Consider the following 22,360-nt stretch of genomic DNA (forward strand, 5'->3'; position numbering starts at 1 on the left):
TCAATGTATTTTCTAAGATATAGATAAGAATTTGAGGAAACAATTTACAATATCCTCATGGCTAAATTAGAAACGCTTCATTAATTTTATAATCCAAGAGGTATGATATATTAGATGTAGTGAATAGAAATAAATAATTAAATCAAACTATAAATATTAGTAAGTTTTTACTTTAAAAATCAGGTGTTTTGGTTTGGGTTATTTGGATTTATAAGAAGTTTTAATCAAAAGTTGGGCTTGTGAAGTTGTATACACTATTTATACTTAGTTTAAACAAATGAATTATGTGTGTATGTGTGTAGATCTAATGTAAGGTTATGTAAATTCTGATTCCCCTCAAATCAGTGCAAAAAATAAGGCAAATGTCATATAACTGAACATATGAGAACTGTACACTCATCAGGGTTCACAAATCTAATAAATGTCTTTTGTCATTTGCCTGATTAAAAACAAAAAACACATTCTCTGTTAGCAGACAGATGAGTCTTTCCACTCCATACCAAATCACATCTCAATGTAGGATTTTCTTTTTATTTGAAAATTTTCTCCCGAAATTATCCACGAGGTGGTAGTGACCATCCTGTGTCTTAGCCATTTGTTTAGACGCAAAGAATTGTTTAATAGTTGGCCAAAGGCAAATTTCTCAAAGCTTATTATGAAGAATGGCAAATTTTAGGATTTTTATGCAAGTCCAGTTAGACATTTCTTAATTCACTTAACAAAATAAAAATGAATTACTTTGTTTTTAATGTCTATAAGTTTTGGTCTCAGCAAAGCAGTTTGTATTAATTTCTGCATTTGCAAAAAAAACTATACTTATATCATCATTGACCATTGTACATTATTATGAACATCAATCGCTTTCTTTATATTTCTAAATTTGAACTTGGCAATACTCTCATCTTAAATTCTCTAAAGTCTATGCATGTACCAATTATCAAAAAGCACACTTTAATAATATGAGAGACACAGTAAAATTGCATCATTAATTTTGATCTGGTTAAACCTCATCTAAAATATAGAAAAAAGAGGAATATATTTGTTCTTTTAGGGCATATCATAATCAACTAGGCATCACTTCACAAAGGTGACCAATTTGTTTCCCATCAGTATCAATGGAAATGCAATCTAGATTGCAATGGATAAAACCTTCATGCAAACAAAGATGTGTTAGTTTTCAAAATAAAGATGAGAATTGGATATATTCATGACCCATTTAAAAAGAAAAAACTTTTATCTAAGATGCATCAGCTGCTGAGTTACCTGATAAAATGCTAGCTCATTTATTACAATGAACCACAAGTTGAATATAAGATTCAGCAGCATCACTTAAATATAAGTGGTCATTATTCTCTTAGCTACTTGTAAAATATATGGTATTTTAAAATATATAAAAACAATTATGAGAAAGACAGTCATTTTGTTAATATTCATTCATAATGTTTTGAGGTACCATATTATGTCCAAATAGACTGTCTTCTTTTAGATTTTAGGTTTCCTTAAGAAAACCCCCTTTTAACCAAGGATATTGTAACTAATATTAAAAATACACCATTTACCATGAATAATTTCTGTAAAATTAAAATAATATTTATTTATGCACAAAATTAGATAACTGAAACCAGAACTTATGAAGAATTTGTTAAGTTCTGAACATCTTAATTTAAATGTTATAATATTGAAGTATTCCAATGTTGATTCATTGTTAAGAATCTGAACTTCCAATGGCAAAAGTTTCTTCCAAAATGTTTATCATATATTTCAAGCAGTTATCCAGTATATTTAAATTATAAAGTTCAATTCCTAATATTCCATTTGCATACTGTACTTTATCAACAATGAAATCTATTCTGATAGTTCAGTAGTTCATAGTGCATATTTTTATATCTTCTACTCAATTTCCAGCTACTTTATTTATGGACTTTAACTGGTGACAAAAAAAAAAAAAAAAAAAAAAAGGTTGAAAAAAGTATCAGCTTCAAAACTGACAAATGTGCAGCAAAAGATTATGAAAACATGCAGTGTTTTTTATTAAATTAACAACAGTAAATAGGAAAATGTAACTAACGTATTACCAGTTTGTGCCATAAATTTAGCAGCATCAGCTTGTTCCTGAGGGACCCTTTTCTCATGAACAGATCGAGGTCGCTGACTTTTAATTGTATGATCTCCCATCATTCCAAATTCTAAAGACAGAATAAAGGTATATGAAAGCTTGTGTGTAGACATTTTTCAAAATTTACATTACTGACTCATGCAATATGTTCCTACATATTCCTAGAGACTTCTGATTAGGTTTACATTTACTTCATTTGCTAGGCTGATCTTCAAATATCTAATCTCAATGTCAGTAGAACTTCAAACACAAACAGATTTTAAGAAACAATAGAAATATCCATTGTAATGACACACATTAGAGTGTAAACCAGGTAAATTAATGGAGACACTGTACTATTGAGGACATTATTTTAAATCAAATATATCATATAAACATGACCACACCATTAAATATTGTTGCTCAGTGATAGAAATTTGATTATCTTACAGGATGCTCCTCTCTCTGAACATTAATCAACCTAATAAGTTTGTCATACTCTTTCTTTGAGTATGGGATTAGTATTTTTTACTGAAGTCTTTATTTACTGAGGGGAATAGTGAACTGAGGGAATATTGTATGGTGTATAGTAGTCCTTTTATCACAGGTATGGAGGCACTTGGGTTTTCTGTCACCAAATTATGTGGTAGCAAAGATTCGGTGATAATATATGGGGAAAATCTGTATCTATTTCAATGAGACATATCTTTTCCAATATGATAGGAGAAAGATTGATTACTCAGATTGTCTTTTCTGTTCAACCTCCCTTTGAAGAATAACTACATGTATACATAATTTTCAAAGGAGACTATGTTTTATGACCATGTGGTTGATAGAAACTGATTTTAATATTTCTATCACTTCATACAATTTCAACAAGATTATTACAAAATATCATAAGGATTAAACCAGAGGAAAAGAAGTAGGGTTATATCACTTGCATAAAGATGTATGAAAGACAGATTTTTATTTATGGTAAAGGGAACTGGGTTCAGAATATTATAACACAATCCAAAGGATTCTTAAATTAAAACTGAGAATGTCAATAATTGAGAAGAGAATGATTTCATAAGCCTCAAATTTATTCTTACCATCAATTCTGGATGAACTTCAAAAGAAAATACAAAACATTTCCCTCCCTAAAACATTTTTACTGAAGGTTTTTTAATACTTACCCATCATTCTAAACTATAACTTTTTACCACAACAAATTCTATCCACTGTGATCAGGTTTTTATATAGGAAATAAAATCTTCAGCCATATCCAGTCATATCTGGCATATCTATGTTAATATGTAGCTCCATTTAGAAGAAAATCTAATGAGATAAAGAAATCTCCTCTCTCCCTTCCCCCACTCAGACCTGGGGCAAAAATGGTATAGACATGGTCATATTATGATTTTGATACAGTCAATGCAATGAGGGGCTTGGTATATTCATTAAATCACAGTTGAAAGTTTCATTTGTGCAGCTCATTACAACTTTCTAATAATCATTTCAACACCATTTCTGTACATGGCCTAACCAAATATTTTACTACAAGAGTAAGAAAAAAGACAAATACCATTTCATAGTATCAGCAACAAATTTTTTATTCATAGAACAAAATTTGGTGAGGAAAATTTTAAATCCTAAAGATTTTATTAGATAATATGACTTTGTGGATGTAATTTTCTGTTTAATCTTTCTATATAAAAATGTATCTCATGCAAAACACAAACTTAATAAGATTAACAGATATAGAAAAAATTAAATTCAGCAAAATGTCTTTCCGTTTATACACTGCAATATGTATTTCAAAGGAGTGGCATGTTTATAAAACAAGCAAAAAACCAAACCAAACCAAAACAAAACCCTATGGTATTAGCCTCGCATTTTATTTGAATTTTACCAAAAAAAAAAAAAAAAAAAGTTCAAGTGAAAAATTAAAAAAAATATTTGATACAACAGAATGAAATAAAATAATTTAGTATAATTTTGGTTAATTGCAAGCTTCTTATATGGAAAGTCACTTAAATACTTCTTTTCTAAATTATATTTAAGTAAATATATAGACATACATATATACACATACAAAATATACATAAATGTTTATATATATATATATATGTGTGTGTGTGTGTATGTGTGTATTTTTTAAAAATCAATAGAGTCCATGCATTTATACAAAATAGCTAAGGAATTTTATTTAAATAGTTATGTGTGAAAATTGATATTCTTATATAAAAAAAGAAATGCAAAAGATAATTACTCCAGATTACTTCTGATATGATTTCCACTATTACCTTGATTTAATGAAAGTCTTTTTTATTCAAAAACAATAAAAGAAGTTATCTTTTTGGAAAAATTAGGATACATGCAAAATATATCTTTATATCTTTACATAAGGACAATAATAGCAGTTGATGAGGATGATTGATGATGATGATGATAAGTGACTATATTTGCATAAGATTTTTACATACAAAGTGCCATTGAATATTCCTCTAGATGACAAAAATGAGGGGGAAAAATCCTAAGATATGGGGCAATTTTGACATAAAAATGATTAGACTATCCTTTGATTAGATTGTAATAATAATGGACCCACATTTAACATCACATATTAAGATAAGATCAAAATGGGTCCAAGATTTAGGCATAAAGAATGAAATCCTAAATAAATTGGAGAAACATAGGATAGTTTACCTCTCAGACTTGTGGAGGAGGAAGAGTTTGTGTCCAAGGGAGAACAAGAGACCATTATTGATCACAAAATAGAAAATTTTGATTACACCAAATTAAAAAGTTTCTGCACTAATAAAACTAATGCAAACAAGATTAGAAGGGAAGTAACCAATTGGAAAACCATTTTTACAGTTAAAGGTTCTGATAAAGGCCTCATCTCCAAAATATACAGAGAATTGACTTTAATTTATAAGAAATCAAGCCATTCTCCAATTGATAAATGGTCAAAGGATATGAACAGACAATTTTCAGACGATGAAATTAAAACTATTTCCACTCATATGAAAGAGTGTTCCAAATCACTATTGATCAGAGAAATGCAAATTAAGACAACTCTGAGATACTACTAGACACCTGTCAGATTGGCTAAGATGACAGGAACAAATAAATGATGAATGTTGGAGGGATTGTGGGAAAACTGGGACACTGATGCACTGTTGGTGGAGTTGTGAAAGAATCATTCTGGAGAGCAATCTGGAATTATGCCCAAAAAGTTATCAAAATGTGTATACCCTTTGATCCAGCAGTGCAACTAATGGGCTTATATCCCAAGGAAATACTAAGAAGGGAAAGGGACCTGTATGTGTCAAAATGTTTGTGGCAGCCCTTTTCATAGTGACTAGAAACTGGAAAATGAATGGATGTCCATCAATTGGAGAATGGTTGGGTAAATTATGTATATGAATGTTACAGAATATTATTGTTCTGTAAGAAATGACCAACAGGAGGAATACAGAGAGGCTTGGAGAGACTTACATCAACTGATGCTGAGTGAAACGAGCAGAACTATGGGATCATTATACACTTCAACAATGATACTGTATGAGGATGTATTCTGATGGAAGTGGATATATTCAAACATAGAGAAGAGCTAATCCAATTCCAATTGATCAATGATGGACAGAATCAGCTACATCCAGAAAAGGAATATTGGGAAATGAGTGTAAACTGTGAGCATTGTTTTTTTTTTTGTTTGTTTGTTTGTTTTTTTGTTTTGTTTCTCTTCCCAAATTATTTTTACCTTGCGAATACAATCCTTCCTTTGCAACAACAACAACAACAAAGTTCGGTTCTGCACATATATATTGTACCTAGGATATACTATAAGATATTTAATATGTATGGGAATGCCTGCCATCTAGGGGAGGGGATGGAGGGAAGTAGGGGAAAAACTCAGAACAGAAGGGAGTACAAGGGATAATGTTGTAAAAAAAAAAAAAATTACCTATGCATAAACAACAACAAAAAATAATCTCCAGGAATTATTCATATTCCATCAATTTATAGGGAAAGTTCCTCATTTTTATCTAGCTTCATGGAAGGATTACCAAGTGAAATCAGTGCCTATAAAATTATTCATTTCTTACAGAATTTTTTGTCCTATTGTATCATGAATTTTACAGAAATTTGGATTTTTCATTCTATTATATTTACCAATATTATATAATGTGTGCTATTCTTTTTCTAATTATTTATAAAAATTGGTAGTTGACTATTGCTAAAAAAAAGATTGTAATAATATATAAATTTTAATATTTGATTTTTTTTGTATTTTAAAAATAATTTTTTGAATTTCAAATATCCTGTTATACATTTTTGCCTAAATATTAGGAATCTTTCCAGAAATATATCTTATATAATTCAGATGTCTTGATTTTGACTTTAGTCATTAATACTTGTCATTGATATGTAGATGTTACATTTTCACTAATGTTGAGAAGCCTAATTACTTAATATAAGAACCATTCCAGAAATGTTTCTTATAAATTCAGATGACCAGATTTTGACTTTAGACATTGATGCTTATCATTGATACATTGATGGCTTTTAATATGAATATTAGATATTTAATATATAAAGTAAGTACTTCTACTTTCTTTGTTACTATTTATCCTTAATCAGTCATATAACAATTTATAGTCTTTCCCTATAATGTTTTGTTAGAAGCCTTTTTATAAACTCCATTCTCTTGTGTTTGTTTTTTTTCATTTTGGAATTTGTAGATTATTTATTATATTATTCAGACAACTAACTATATAATTATACTTTTTAAATCCAACTTTATACATTATGCAATCAGAATATCATCTGACCTTCCCAAGTTCTCTAGGAATATGGGAAATGATGATGAGGAAATATAGGTTTCTCCCAGGTTCAAGATCCACCCAAAGCATACTTATTTTGGCTTATAGAACTTGTTTAGGGTCCAGCCAAGCTTGTGCATGTGAATTGTGTTGCATGACTCTTATGGGTACTTTTGCAAAATAATTCATGTGTAAGTCTGTGGAAACTGAAAACCTCTGCCAAAAATTCTTCATAATGTAAATATTCTATAATCTGGTGCTTTCCCTCTACTTCTTCCTCTTCTCCCTCTCTTTCTTTCTCCCCCCTCCCCATAACCTAATAAATTTCTTTTGAAAATGTTCAGATTAGGAGAGAGTTTTCTTGAATACCACATTATTATCTCTTTGCAATCCTCATTACTATCTATTTAATACTATGCATTATTTTATTACATTAGTGTGTGACAGCATTTTTATGGGACAACCTCCCTGGTTTTGGACATTTTGTTTGCATGTATTTTGTTTTTCAATTTCATAATATGCATTTTTGAAAATCTTTGAATTGATAGCTTTGGATTTTTCTTGTTGTTATTTGGAATTGTGTTGTTGTTGTTATGCTTTTAAAGAATAGATGCAACAAGGAAATTAATGGGCAAAAGAATTATTATTTATTTGATCTTTCTATATACTATCAGATAGCCCTCCAAAAATATTTTATAATTCATAATTCTTTTATGGATATTACTGAATGTATCTGTCTACAACTTTATCAGTGTTTCATTTCATGGCTACTTATGAAACATATGAAGTGATATCACAAAAAAAATAATAATTTACATCTCTTTAATGATGCAATGAGGCCAATTATTTTCCTCAGGCAATTATTAGCAAATTATGTTTTGTTAATTCCTTTTTTTTTTAAACTGTCCAACAAATAATTTGTTCATTTATGCACTATACTGTGGGGCTACCACTATGAATTTTTAATAGTTCCTTATATATTTTAGATGACAAAATATAAAATAATAGTAATAATAATTGCTAGGATTTACACAGCACAAGTTTTGCAATGCAATTTACAAATATTCATTAGTCATATTTATAAATACTTTTTGTAGCCTATTTTCCTTTTATTTGAATTATTATTACAAAAAATTATTATAAATATTTCATACAATATGTTGGTGAGATTTCTTTCAGCAATTACAAGAATAAAATTCAAAACTAAATATTTATAGAAAAACCTCCCAAGAATGAATAAATTTAACAACCTACCTTCTAAGTCAAATAAAATTGTATTATCCAAATCTATGTTTAAAAAAAATAGCTGTACTCTGTTTTATAAAGAGAGAATTAATATTTTATTGTACTTTTAAAATATTCCAGACTTAAGAACAATATACAGTTTTAAGTGGATGTTGAAAAATATATTGTTTTGCTTCTTTTAGCATTTACTACATTGGAAAAAAAAAAACATTTATAGAGGGGGAAATAAATTTAAAAGGACTTTTTCCAATACCAACTTTCCATTAAAAACACAATGAAGTACAAATGTATCTCTCAATACTGTTTCTTCTTTTGATTTTTCCCTCATGAGAATAACAAGGACATCCTTTCATCAAATCTCTTCTTTGTGTATAATAAAACTTTGAAAGATCATTATGGTACCTTTCTGAGGAAAAAGAAAATCAATGTTTTCTTGCTTTTGCTTTAATAATGGATGTATGCTGAATATTGGCTGCACTAATTGTAATGTGACTAAAGAGTTTTTTGATGTAGTGGTCACACCTTCAGTTTGAAATGAAGATAGCAAAAAGAATTTGATTCATTAGGTAAAATAGGAGCAAAAGATAATGAAATGAAAAAGCAACTATTTTGTGAATAAAATGCAAGCCAAATTAAGAAATTTCATTAAAACAATGATTTTGAAAATACACTATGTGCTTCAAATCATGGTAAATACAAATACAGCAATAGGAAAAACTATAATTACAAAATGGATAAATGAGGAAAGGAATTGAACAAACTTGGAAACCCAAATTGGTAACAATAAAATACTTGGACTCATTTAATCATTAAAGAGGTTTTTTGTTTTTTTTTTTTTAATTAAGTACCACCTCAAACCAACAGACATGACAAAAATTAATGAAAGTGAACACTACAGAAATAGATTGCAGAAACAGGTGTAGATAAACATAGCTTCAAATTACTAGTGAATTTGTAAACTTTGAGCATCGTTTTAGTGATTATAATATGAATAAAAAAGAGTAAGATTTCCAATTATTTTATGCCGATTACATAAATATGATTGTGAGTAAATAAATATGATAATATGTAAAAGCCTAAATTCTTAGAAATATTTTTCCTGAAGGGATACTTGGTAATTCCAAAGAATATCTAATAGTCTTAAGTGGTTCCCATTAGAGAAAAATATTTTGAACAAAATGTAACAATAATGTTTCCATCTGACACTGATGCTAAATGTATTAATCATTATATGTTAAATTATAAAAGTAGTTTTAAATTTTAAGTATTTCGGTTTGCCTGCCAAAAACAATTCTTTAAATAATTTGACCATGTTTCCATAATTCCTAAGTAATACAGGCACTGGTAACTGTAAATATATATATATATATATATATATATATATATATATATATATATATATATATATATATATATATATATATATATATATATAACCACTATTATTTTATTGTGGTCAATTGACCTAGAGTTGGGAAAACTTTATGTGGGAAAAAAAAAGAATTTAAATTTAGAGATTAAAATGAGCTGTTTTTAATGATTTTTTAGAAAACCACAGTAACACCAAAAAATATTTTTGCCATTACATTGCCAATGTAATTATGAAGTATGTGAAACTCTCCTCCAGTTTATCTTCTGCAAAGTTGCCAGTTTACTCCTCCTCAAGTACAGTTATGATGTCACAGTAGCTTCATGAAACACTTTCAAAAGATAACATTGATTGCATAAGATAAAATCCTCTAATGTTCCTTATTATTTTAAGTTCTTTTTCATTATTATTCAACCATTTACAGATATTTCTAAAATAAAACGTCTGCATATACAATTCTTTTTTGTAAATTCAATTAAATGCCTTCAAATAGGCATTAAACTTTCCTAGCTCTGAATTTTGTGTCTCTTGTTTTGCTTTCTCTACCTGTCTCTTATCTGTCAAAGAACCATTCTTTGTGGCCTAACTCAAATGCTAACATTTCTGTAAAATCTTCCCACAATTCAATCTCCTCTTTTCTGAATACCTATGGCACTTTATAGTGTTCTAATGCTCTTTATAATAAGCTTCCTCAATTATATCTATTTCTTCTATTCTTTCACCACAATAACTTCTTGAGGGTAGGAATTAGGCCTCATAACTCATGGTGTCTTATACACTGAGTGTATACTATATATTCTTAAGCCTCAATAAATATTTGGTAAAGGAAGAAATGATAAAGTAAATGGAACTTACAGTGAAAATTATCTTTCTTTGTCTTCCCTTAGAGTAGGTCCTCCAAAATCTCTTCTGTTTTTAAACTGTGATGACTAGAGCATACTTTTTATTTGAATATTATGATAATAATCATTTTCTATCAGTAATATTATTTGTGATAAACTTACCTAAGACAACCATAAGGTATACTCAAAGAAAGAGTAAGGAATTAAGGGAAGAGTATCCCACTATGAACTTCCACCAATGGAAATGAGCAAGTAACTTCTTTCTGATTAATTTTAAATTTCATTTAATCCAATTCCTTTCTTCCTTCCATCACATGCATGTATTTTTTTAGGCTTGGATGAAATTTCTGGAATGAACTACATTAGAATGGAGTGAAAATATTTGAGAAGACTATATATTCTAAATAAGAGGGAACTTAATGCTGAATTTGAACTAAGCCAATAGCAAAGAATTTTTTAAAATCTGGATAATGTAGTGATATAACCTTGTAAGAGTATGATTTACATTAGCAACATTACAAAAACTTTTACTTGTATAATATTTCATATTCATACATTTAGCTCTAACATCTCCCAAAAATCAGTCTACATGGTCAACTACCTATGGGTGTCCTACAATCTTATCTTCCTTCCTAATTCTAATGTCTCCTAAACTTCACTTTTTTAATGAGGGCAGCATTTCTACCAGTCACACAGATAAATGATTTCAAAAAATCATCCTTGAATCTCCCTTTTCTCTGAAAATGTCTATCAAATCAATCAATAAATCATAATCATTTACTAAAAATGATACACAATTTTGAAAATTCTAGTAGTTCAAATAAAAAATGGAATTCATATTCTAATTGGAGAGAGTATAGACATTAGCATATAAAGAATAAATGGAAATAAAAGGGGAAGAGAGAGAGAGAGAGAGAGAGAGAGAGAGAGAGAGAGAGAGAGAGAGAGGAGACAGAGAAAGAGAAAGGAGAGAGGAGAGAAAGATAGAGTGAGAAATAGGAGAGAAGAGAAAGAGAGAGAGAGAAGACAGAGAGAGAGAGAGAGAGAGAGAGAGAGAGAGAGAGAGAGAGAGAGAGAGAGAGAGAGAGAGAGAGAGAGAACTAATAAGGAATTCAAGAAAAGCTTTAATGTTGTGATTATTGAGCTGTATCTGGGAGAGGGTTTCTTTGAGAAAGAGGGGAAGATTCTAGTTATGATGGATAGCCATTACAAAGCCACAGTGAGCTCAGATGGAATAACTTATATGAAAAATGAAAAAGGGCAAATATGGATGAATTACATAGTATATAAAGGAGAGTAATATGCATTCAGGCTCCAAAGATAGTTTGGTAAAGATTGTAAAGAGCTTTAAAAGCTCAACAAGCTCAATAAGAATATATTTCTTATTCTACATGGAATCAGAACCAGTAGAACTTGAGTCAGAGAACAACATATTCATAGCTGTACTTAGTAACAATTATTTTGCTATCTGGAATTTAGATGGGAGGAAAGAAAAGTATGACATAGAGGCTAATTAGGAAGCTATTCCATTATTTTAGATGAGAGGTGGTATGTATATGACTAGAGAAGGTAAGAGATAAGAGATTAAAAAAAAAGATGTTGTAAAAGTAGAAATGATAAGATTTGGCAACTGAAAAGATATGTGGACAGAGTGAAGAGTCGAAGAAAATACTGAAGTAAAAAACAAGAACTAGGAGAAAGATAATACCTTTCAAAGGAATTTTGGAAAAGGAGTAGATTTGGTATGTTTGGGATATATTTTGTATTCAATATTTCTAAGATATTCTCTGAAATGCCTCTTGGGAAGTACAATGTAAAAGGTAATATACGCCTTGAATTCAATAGAGAAAGTAGGGATGAATACGTAAATTGTGATTCATCTTCAATGAAGGAATATACAGTCTATCATATACTGTATTGCCAAGGTTTTATTTATTCAGCTTCCACAGCACCTCTCACATCAATTGCCATGTAGCTGTTGATAAAGTCACTTCTCTTGTTCAGATACTCATCATTCCTTTTCTCACTTATTGTATCTGTATGACATGTCTATATGTTTCTTCTCTCTAGGCCCATGTCTCTCTCCTTAGTCTAGCAGAAGATATACACCATGCAATTCAGTGTAGTGTCAGTGTTTTTAAGGTCCATGGTGTTGAAAAGGGCAGAAAGAATACTATTGGGTAAAGAAAAAAATTTTAAATAAATTCTTAAAGAATGTGAAATATGGCTCCTGTTATAAATGAATGGTTGGATAACCTAAAAGAAAGAGAAAACTTTTATTTGCAATCAGATTTGAGCAATTTTGATTAAAATTAATTGTGACATAAATATAAATGCTTTAATTATGTTGTGCATGATATAGGATACTTTAGATATATGTGAGTGTAATGGTTTGTAGGATGGAGAAAGAATTTTGTATGTATGAAAAACTAGAAAAGTTATGAGTACTTGAAAAAACAGTTTCAAGAACATAAAATGATTGAAGTTCCATTTTGAGAACTCATAGGTATGAGAATTATGATACTCATTTCCATATACCTATTTTATGAGTAATGAGTTTAAAAGTTTAAAAATGAAGAATCATATAAATATTTGGAGACAAGTAAGATTTGTAAAATGACTCAGTTTCACAGGGAAAAATTGTATATGGTTCATGGTTAGCTTTTAAGAAACAGATGAATTACTTAGAGAAAGGAAGCTTTCATCTAAGTAACTGAAAAAGATAAAAGATAGGAGTTGGAAGCTAAAGAGGAAAGAATATGGCAAGTATAGATTGAAGAAGTAGTATGAAATTGGAAAAAAAAACAGGTTTATTGGAGGGGTTTAAAGAGATTCCAAGTAATAGCAGTAAGCTGATGAAAGGTTTACAGTGATATGATCCTCATTGGCATATTGAAAATTACAATTTGAGTTACTGACCTTCAGCACCACTTAAAAGATAAAAAAAAAAAAAAGCAAAACTTCTCAGAAATGGCCTTTTTCTTCTCCCTCAGTTATGAGAGGGAAAAATCAGAAGAAGAAAAAAAAGACATTCTATCTATTTAAGAAGAAATAGCTAGATTGTTTTACTCTATATCCTGTTATATCGCGACATTATGTTTGAACTTTAATCTGAATGAATAATGCATGCCAAATCCAGATGAACAAATAACTGATTAAAATGATCTTTAGTCCAGAGATAGTCAGTCTTCCGAACTTCACAGTTATTTGTCTTAAAGATAATTGCTTTATTCACATTAAGAAGCAACAATTTTTAAATTATATCATAGAAGTAACAGTAAGTTGAAAGAATTCACAAATGTCATGCTTAAGAATAGAAGATATTTCCATCAGGAGAGAAAGGAGGAATAACAAAAAGTTAACAGAGAAGTAGTTTCTTATTTTATAGTTGTTTTTGTGGTACTAATGGCATTAAAACCTGCATTCCAGAGATGTGAATAAATATAAGCATATAGGTTTTACTCCCTCATGAACTGTCAGATTGTAGTAAATATGGATTTAGTATCCCCAAAAGGCACTTAGTGTTTTGGTGGGAGAGTGTGGAAAGACAGCAATATATATGTATACAAGTATCTATACATACTTACTGAAGTTTAACTTTTCGTAAGGTTTAATTATAGCCTTCTTGGGACAGGTGCATGGGAGAGGAAAAAGAATAAAATAAAAGATGCATGGAAGAGAAAAAAAGAAAACCTACAAGAAAGTAAAGATGGATAGCTTTAAACATGTCTAATATTTATTACTTAAACTGGAAATTTACTGTTTTTATTTTGAATTCTCTCGTATTCTGCTATGCACAAGGCAATTTTTTCTTCTTTTTTTTTTTCTTTTAAATAAATATATTTTAAAAGTATATGTGTATTTAACATGTATTGGTCAACCTGCCATCTGGGAGAAGAGGTGGGGGGAAAGAGGGGAAAAGTTGGAACAATAGGTTTTGCAATTGTCAATGCTAAAATATCACCATGCACATATCTTGTAAATAAAAAGCTAAAGTTAAAAAAAAAAGTATACGTGACTTGTGATTATTTTAATTTTATGCATATGCTTTAACATATGAATATCTATGATATTATTATTTCTTTTGTTGTATTGGTAGCTAATCATGTCTAAGGTATAAAAGTGTCATTTTTTTTGAGTGACTCTTATGGATTTCCATAGGCTTTTTAAAAATATTTTGAATAGATAATTGAATACATAGATATACATTAGTGGAGACTTAAGAGCTAGACTGGTGAATAAGAAGAATGTGATACTCTTTGCAGATGACATGATGGTATACTTAGAGAACCCCAAAGACTCTACTAAAAAGCTATTAGAAATAATTCAGAATTTTAGCAAAGTGGCAGGATACAAAATAAATCCACATAAATCCTCAGCATTCTTATATATCACCAACAAAATGCAACAGCAAGAGATACAAAGAGAAATTCCATTCAAAATAATGGTCGATAGTATAAAATATTTGGGAATATATCTACCAAAGGAGAGTCAGGAATTATATGAGCAAAATTACAAAACACTTGCTACAAAAATAAAGTCAGATTTAAATAATTGGAAAGACATTCAGTGCTCTTGGATAGGCTAAGCGAATATAATAAAGATGACAATACTCCCCAAACTAATCTATTTATTTAGTGCTATACCAATCAGACTCCCAAGAAACTATTTTAATGACCTAGAAAAAATAACAACAAAATTCATATGGAAGAATAAAAGGTCGAGAATTGCAAGGGAACTAATGAAAAAAAAAAGTCAGAGGAAGGTGGTGTAAGTGTACCTGATCTAAAGCTATATTATATAGCAGCAGTCACCAAAACCATTTGGTACTGGCTAAGAAATAGAACGGTAGATCAGTTGGACAGATTAGATACAAAGGACAAAAAAGGGTACATCTATAGCAATCTAATCTTTGACAAACCCAAAGATACCAACATTAGGGACAAAAATTCATTATTCGGAAGAAACTGTTGGGAAAACTGGAAATTAGTATGGCAGAAATTAGATATGGACCCACACTTAACACCATATACCAAGATAAGATCAAAATGGGTCCATGATTTAGGCATAAAGAATGAGATCATAAATAGATTAGAGGAACAGAGAATAGTCTACCTCTCAGACCTGTGGAGGAGGAAGGAATTTATGACTAGAGGAGAATTAGAGATCATTACTGATCACAAAATAGAAGAGTTTGATTACATCAAACTAAAAAGTTTCTGTACAAACACTACTAATGCAAACAAGATTAGAAGGGAAGTAACAAATTGGGAAAATATTTTTAAAAGTAAAGGTTCTGACAAAGGTCTCATTTCCAAAATATATAGAGAACTGACCCTGATTTATAGGAAACCAAACCATTCTCCAATTGATAAATGGTCAAGGGATATGAACAGACAATTCTCAGATGATGAAATTGAAACTATTTCCACTCATATGAAAAAGTGTTCCAAATCACTACTGATCAGAGAAATGCAAATTAAGACAACTCTGAGATACCACTACACACCTGTCAGATTGGCTAAGATGACAGGAACAAATAATGATGAATGTTGGAGGGGATGTGGGAAAACTGGGACACTGATACATTGTTGGTGGAGTTGTGAAAGAATCCAGCCATTCTGGAGGGCAATTTGGAACTATGCCCAAAAAGTTGTCAAACTGTGCATACCCTTTGACCCAGCATTGCTGTTATTGGGATTATATCCCAAAGAAACACTAAAGAGTGGAAAGGGACCTGTATGTGCCGAAATGTTTGTGGCAGCTCTTTTTGTTGTAGCTAGAAACTGGAAGTTGAATGGATATCCATCAATTGGAGAATGGTTGGGTAAAGTGTGGTATATGAAGGTTATGGAATATTATTGCTCTGTAAGAAATGACCAGCAGGAGGAATACAGAGAGGCTTGGAGAGACTTAAATCAACTGTTGCTGAGTGAAATGAGCAGAACCAGAAGATCACTATACACTTCAACAACAATAATGTAAGAGGATGTATTCTGATGGAAGTGGAAATCTTCAACATAAAGAAGATCCAACTCACTTCCAGTTGATCAATGATGGACAGAAATAACTATACCCAGAGAAGGAACACTGGGAAGTGAATGTAAATTGTTAGCACTACTGTCTATCTACCCAGGTTACTTATACCTTCGGAAGCTATTAATGTGCAACAAGAAAATGGTATTTGCACACATATATTGTATCTAGGTTATATTGTAACACATGTAAAATGTATGGGATTACCTGCCATTGGGGGGAGGGAGTGGAGGGAGGGAGGGGATAATTTGGAAAAATGAATACAAAAAAAAAAAAAGATTGTGATAACCTTCACTAGTGTCACCCCCAGGAACATGAGATAACTTGCGTATAACTATGGCAGGGTATGAGAGTGATTACTTTTTCCAATAGTGTTGCACTGGTAATTTGGACCATCAACAAAATGGCAATAAATGATCTTTGCATATTTATTTCCCATAGCTTAGTGTTTGCATACTCTATATTCTTTTCAAACTGAACTAGTTGTTTCTTGTATTCAATATTCTTTCTTTTGCTTCTGCATCACATAATTTTTTTCTTTGTCTCTGCCTCTCAGAATCCTAAAGATAACTTGAGTGCAATCTCCAGTGTGAAATCTGCCCTCAGTTCTCTACCTTACATCCTTTGCACAGTTGTTAATGCTCTTACTAGAATCAAACAATAACATAATCCATGTGTTGGAAAGAAAGAAAGTTAAGTTCATACATAAATGAAAATTTCCACTATAGTATAAAATGCAAGTTTCAATATTGTCTCTCCTGAAGAATTTCAATCCTCTTCTTAATAATTCTTCATAATCAAAACACAATTTGTTTTGATTTTTTTCTTGGATCCATTCTACATTTGCTTCTTTGCAACTGCCACTAATTCCAATTTTACAGATGTTAAATAGACATAGAAATTAAATTAATTGTTGAATGCCACCCAACTAGTTTGCTGTCAGGTTATTTCAACAATATTAGGAATGTTATCACATATATTTTAAAATAATTACTGTTTATTTTATAATTTGTATTTTATCAATAATTCTAGATAAAAAACTATTTTAAAAGAGTTAAATATAAATATTTAGTATTATTGAAGTTGAAAAAACATTTTCCTCTATAATATAAATTCTTTATACAGAAATTTTGTCCCAATAGATTTCAAATGAGATTAATGATATAATATTGTACTCAAAATAATTCATGAGTAATTAGGTAGGGCCTAAACAATAAAATAAAAATGTATTTGCCTATCTGTATTTCTGAGAAATGTCTTTGAAAAACAAAACTGACTAATGGGAAGAGATACAAAAGCCCAGTGATGAAAATAATTCTTTAAAATTTCAAACTAAACAAGGGGAAGCTAATGAATCCACAAGAAATCAAGAAACAATAAAACAAAGTAAAAAATAAATATATAAAATATTTTAGCAGAAAAATAACTGACTTGGAAAACTGATTCAGGTGAGGCAATTTAAAAATTATTGGACTATTTGAAAGACATGATCAAAAAGAGCCCAGATTTGAAATTTAAGATATTATAAAAGAAAACTGCCTTAATAGAACCTGAAAGTAAAATAAAAATTGAAAGGCTACATCCATCATTTCCTATAAGAGATTGAAAAATTAAAACTCTCAGAAATATTATAGTCAAATTCCAGGATTCCTAGCTCAGAAAAAAAATATTGCAAGCAATGAGAAAGAAACTATTCAAATAATATGGAACTATAGTCAGCATCATATAAGATTTAACAAATACTATGATAAAAGAATGGAAGCTTTATAATATATCCCAGAGAGCAATTTATAATCTAGTCAGTAAAACTACAGATAATCCTATGGGAATAGAAATCAACATTTAATAAAATAGAAGACTTTCAAGCATTCCTAATGAAGAGATAGATAGAAAATTTGATATTCAAATATTAGACTAAAGAGAAATACTAAGGAACTTAATAAGATTAAACTATTTATATGTAAGGATGTGTGACTCCTAAGGACTTTATATAATTATTTGGGTAGTGAAGAGTATACATAGAGAGAGGGCACAAGTGTGGGTAGATTATGTTAGGATGATCTCAAAAAAATGGAGGAGTAAAAAAGAGGGATGCATTACAGAAAAGGAGAAGGTAGAGAAAGAAGAATGAAGAATGTTGTCTCTTTTTTTTTTGTTGTTGAGGCAGTTGGGGTTAAATGACTTGCCCAGGGTCACAACAGCTAGGAGGTGTTAAGTATCTGAGGTCAAATTTGAACTCAGGTCCTCCTGACTTCAAGGCTGGTGCTCTATCCACTGCACCACCTAGTTGCCCCAGATTATCTCATATTAAAAAAAAAAAAAGAAGAGCTTTCACAGTGGATAGGTAAAAAACTGAAGCAGAATAACATTTGAACCTCACTCTCATTTAAACTAGTTAAAAGAGGGAAGACAGATAGATAGACAAATGAGATATAGATATAGATATAAATGTCTGTGTGTGTACATATAAATAAAATTTTATACTCAGTTGGTAATAGAAATCCATCTTAGCCAACAGGGAAATAAGAGGGAAAGGGGATAAGAAAAGGGGAAATAAGGTAGAGAGTGGATTAGGGAAGGAAGTGGAGGAAGATCCAAATCCTGAAAGAAAGAATTAAATAGATTACTGGAGGAAATAGACAGTACAATTATATAGTTAGATAACTCAACTTTCCCCATTCAGAACTAGATAAATCTCACCATAAAATAAGTGTGAAAGAATTTAAGGAGATGGATGAATTTTAGAAAAGTTAGATAAGATAAACTCCTGGAGAAAATTGGATAGAAATAGAATTGTGCAGGGGACATTCACCAAAATAAAATGAAACAAAACAAAACAAAATAAAACAAACAAACAACTCCCCCCCAAAAAAACCCAAAAGCATTACTATGTAGTATGGCATAAAAACCTCACAAACAAAAGGCATAAAAACCACATTTACTAAAGGTTGATGGAAACATAGTTTTAAAATTAATTTGAAGCTAAGTAATCTAACTCCAAAGAATGAGTAGGTCAAAGAAAAAGTTACGCAATCAAACAATAATTTTGTTAAAGAGAAAAGAACAAAGAGACAACATACTAAGGAAAAAATTTGTTGAATGTAGCCAAATAAGTACGTAGGGGAAAATGTGTATCTTTAAATACATACATCAATAAAAAAGAGAAAGATGAGATCTATGTATTAACCATACAACTAAAAATAAATGGACAAAGAAAGCATTTAAAATCCCCAATTAAAAACCAAAATAGAAATTCTGAAACTCGAAATAGAGATTATTAAAACTGAAAGAAAACCACTGAATCAAGAAATAAAACTAGGATCTAGCTTTATTAAAGACCAATAAAATAGAAAATCATTGTTCAATTTGATTAAAAGAAAGAAGAAAACCAAATTACAAGAATGAAAAATGTAAAGTAAAATAATTATGTTATTTTGCCAATGTTTATGTCAGTAAACCTAACAATCTAATAATCTACCAAATTGCTCCTGTAATACAAATATAGTTTTGACAGCTAACCCAAGTAGAACAAAAATAAAACTACAGGGAAATTGTCCTGTTGAATACTGATACAAAAAATTTGAAATAAAATATCACTAAGGAAATTGCAGTAATATATCACAAGGATTAGACACTATGACCAGGTGGGATTTATATAAGAAATATAGGGCTCATTTGACATTAGGAAAACTATAATTATAATTAATTAGGTTTTCATAAAATGATATAGAGTTGCTAACACCAAGAACAACTATTTTCAGCAATAAGGATAAACTAGAAGCCTCTAAATAAGATTAAGGATAAACAAAGATGTTCATTATTACCATTATTAATGTCATAATCAAATACTTGCCATAATAATAAAACAAGAAAAAAATTGAAAGAATAACATTAGGCAATGAAGAAACAAACCAATCTGAAGATGATATCATGATATACTTAGAGAATCCTCTAAAAAAATGAGATGAAAAACTCAGGCTGTAAAATAAACCTACATAAATTATCAGCATATCTATATGCTACCAACTAGTAGAAAGAGATAGAAAAAGAAATTACATATAGAATAACTGAAGAAAAATTAAAATACCTGATATGACAAATCATTGGACTGTCTGAAACCAATCACAAAATAGTTTTTATACAAATAAAGATGGTCCTAAACAATTGGAGAAATATTAATTGCTATGGGGAAGACTGAGAAAATAAAATGAAAATGACACTTTGACCTAAATTAATTTACTTGTTCGGCATCCTAGCAATCAACTGCAAATTATCTTAGAGTTAGAAAAAAATATCAAAAGAATTCATATGGAAAAACAAAAAGTTAAAAATACCAAGACTGTAAAGTAGTCTAGGAAATAGTGAAGGAAAGCAGTCTAGCAATATCAGATTTCAAATTCTATTAAAAAGTGGTAATATTAAAAACAATCTAATGTGGATTAAGGTAATAGTCAAGGTTCAAAATATACAGTGATAAATGACTGTAATTATCTAGTTTTTGATACATCCAAAGTCCCAAACTTTTGAGATAAAAACTCACTATTTGACAAAAATTAATTATAAAACTAAAAAGCAGCTGGGTCAAAACTAGGCATATATAAACGTTTCACATTGTACACCAAGAAAAATTCAAAATGGATATGTGATTTAGATATAAAGGATGATAGCATCAGTAAATTAGAGGAGCAAGGAAAATTTTACCTGTCAGACCTATGCATAAGGGAAAAGTATATGATGAAACAAGAGATAGGATCATGAAAAGTAAAATTTTGCAAGTTAAAAATGTTTTATATAAACAAAACCAATGTAATTAAAATTAGAAAGAAAACAGGAAAGTGGGGAATTTTTTATACCTAATTTTTCTCATAAAGATTTCATTCTTCCATCATATAGAAAACTAGATCAAATTTGTAAAAATAAGAGTAATTTCACTAGTAATATGTAGTCAAAGGATATGAATGGACAATTTTAAGAAAAAGAAATTAAAACTATCAGTAGTCGCATAAAAATATTCTAAATTACTATTTAGAGAAATGCAAATTAAAATAACTCTGAGATTCTGTATTACTATCTATCATATTGGGTAACCTAACTGAAAAGGAATGTGACAAATGCTGAAAATGATCTGGAAAAAATAGGGACATTAACACATTGTTGGTGAAACTAAACTAATCCAACCATTGTGGAGAATAATTTGCTATGAATGCTCAAAGGGCTATAATGTGCATATCTTTTGATATAACAATACTATTATAAAGTCTATATCCCAAAGAAATCAAAGAAAAGAGAAAATAACCTATATGTACAAAAGTATTTATAGCAGCTCTTTTTGTGATGACAAAGATTTGGAATTTGAGGGAATGTCTATCAATTGGGGAATAGCTAAATAAGATATGGTATATGATTGCACAATATGCTATTATGCAGTAAGATAAGGGGGATGGTTTTAGAAAAAACCTGAAAAGATTTATATTAACTACTGCAAAGTAAAGTGAGTAGAATTAAGAGATTTTATACTGCAATATTTTGCAATATCATTACAATGTTTCTTTTTCTTTTTACAATGTTACTTTAATCAAAACAATGATTTGAGAACAATTCCAAAGAAGTCATGATGAAAAATGATATCCACCTTCAGAGGGAGAATTGATGAAACTCTTAAGTGCAGATTAAAACATACTTTTTTCCTCTTTTAATTTTTTTCTAATGTGGAAATATGGAAAATATGACTAATATGTTAATTTACTTTATATGACTTCACATGTGTGCCTGATATCAAACTGCTTGCTTTCTCATTGTAGGGGGAGAACCTGGAGTGAGGGAGAAAATACGGAGCTGAAAATTTAAATATAATTTTTTAAAAGTATGAATAATTAAAAACAAATTAGAGTATGCAAATACAATGAAATATTATGTGTCATAAGAAATGAAGGAAGAGATACTTTCAGGTAAACCTAGAAAA

General features: G+C 29.7%; 1 protein-coding gene across 9 annotated transcripts in view; it reads right to left on the reverse strand.

Annotated features, from left to right (window-relative positions):
• Nucleotides 1-22,360, reverse strand: part of ADGRB3 (adhesion G protein-coupled receptor B3) — a 919,013-nt gene that overhangs the window by 601,191 nt on the left and 295,462 nt on the right. For 8 of the 9 annotated variants that reach the window (XM_074310585.1, XM_074310582.1, XM_074310581.1 and 5 more), the window contains one exon: nt 2,076-2,186. The exons of the other annotated variant lie outside the window; for it this stretch is intronic. In XM_074310585.1, coding sequence (XP_074166686.1) covers nt 2,076-2,186 — 111 coding nt within the window. The remainder of the gene's footprint in view (nt 1-2,075; nt 2,187-22,360) is intronic. 9 annotated transcript variants of the gene reach the window in all.

Source organism: Sminthopsis crassicaudata, chromosome 4 (genome assembly GCF_048593235.1).
Source record: "Sminthopsis crassicaudata isolate SCR6 chromosome 4, ASM4859323v1, whole genome shotgun sequence".
NCBI lineage: Eukaryota > Metazoa > Chordata > Mammalia > Dasyuromorphia > Dasyuridae > Sminthopsis > Sminthopsis crassicaudata.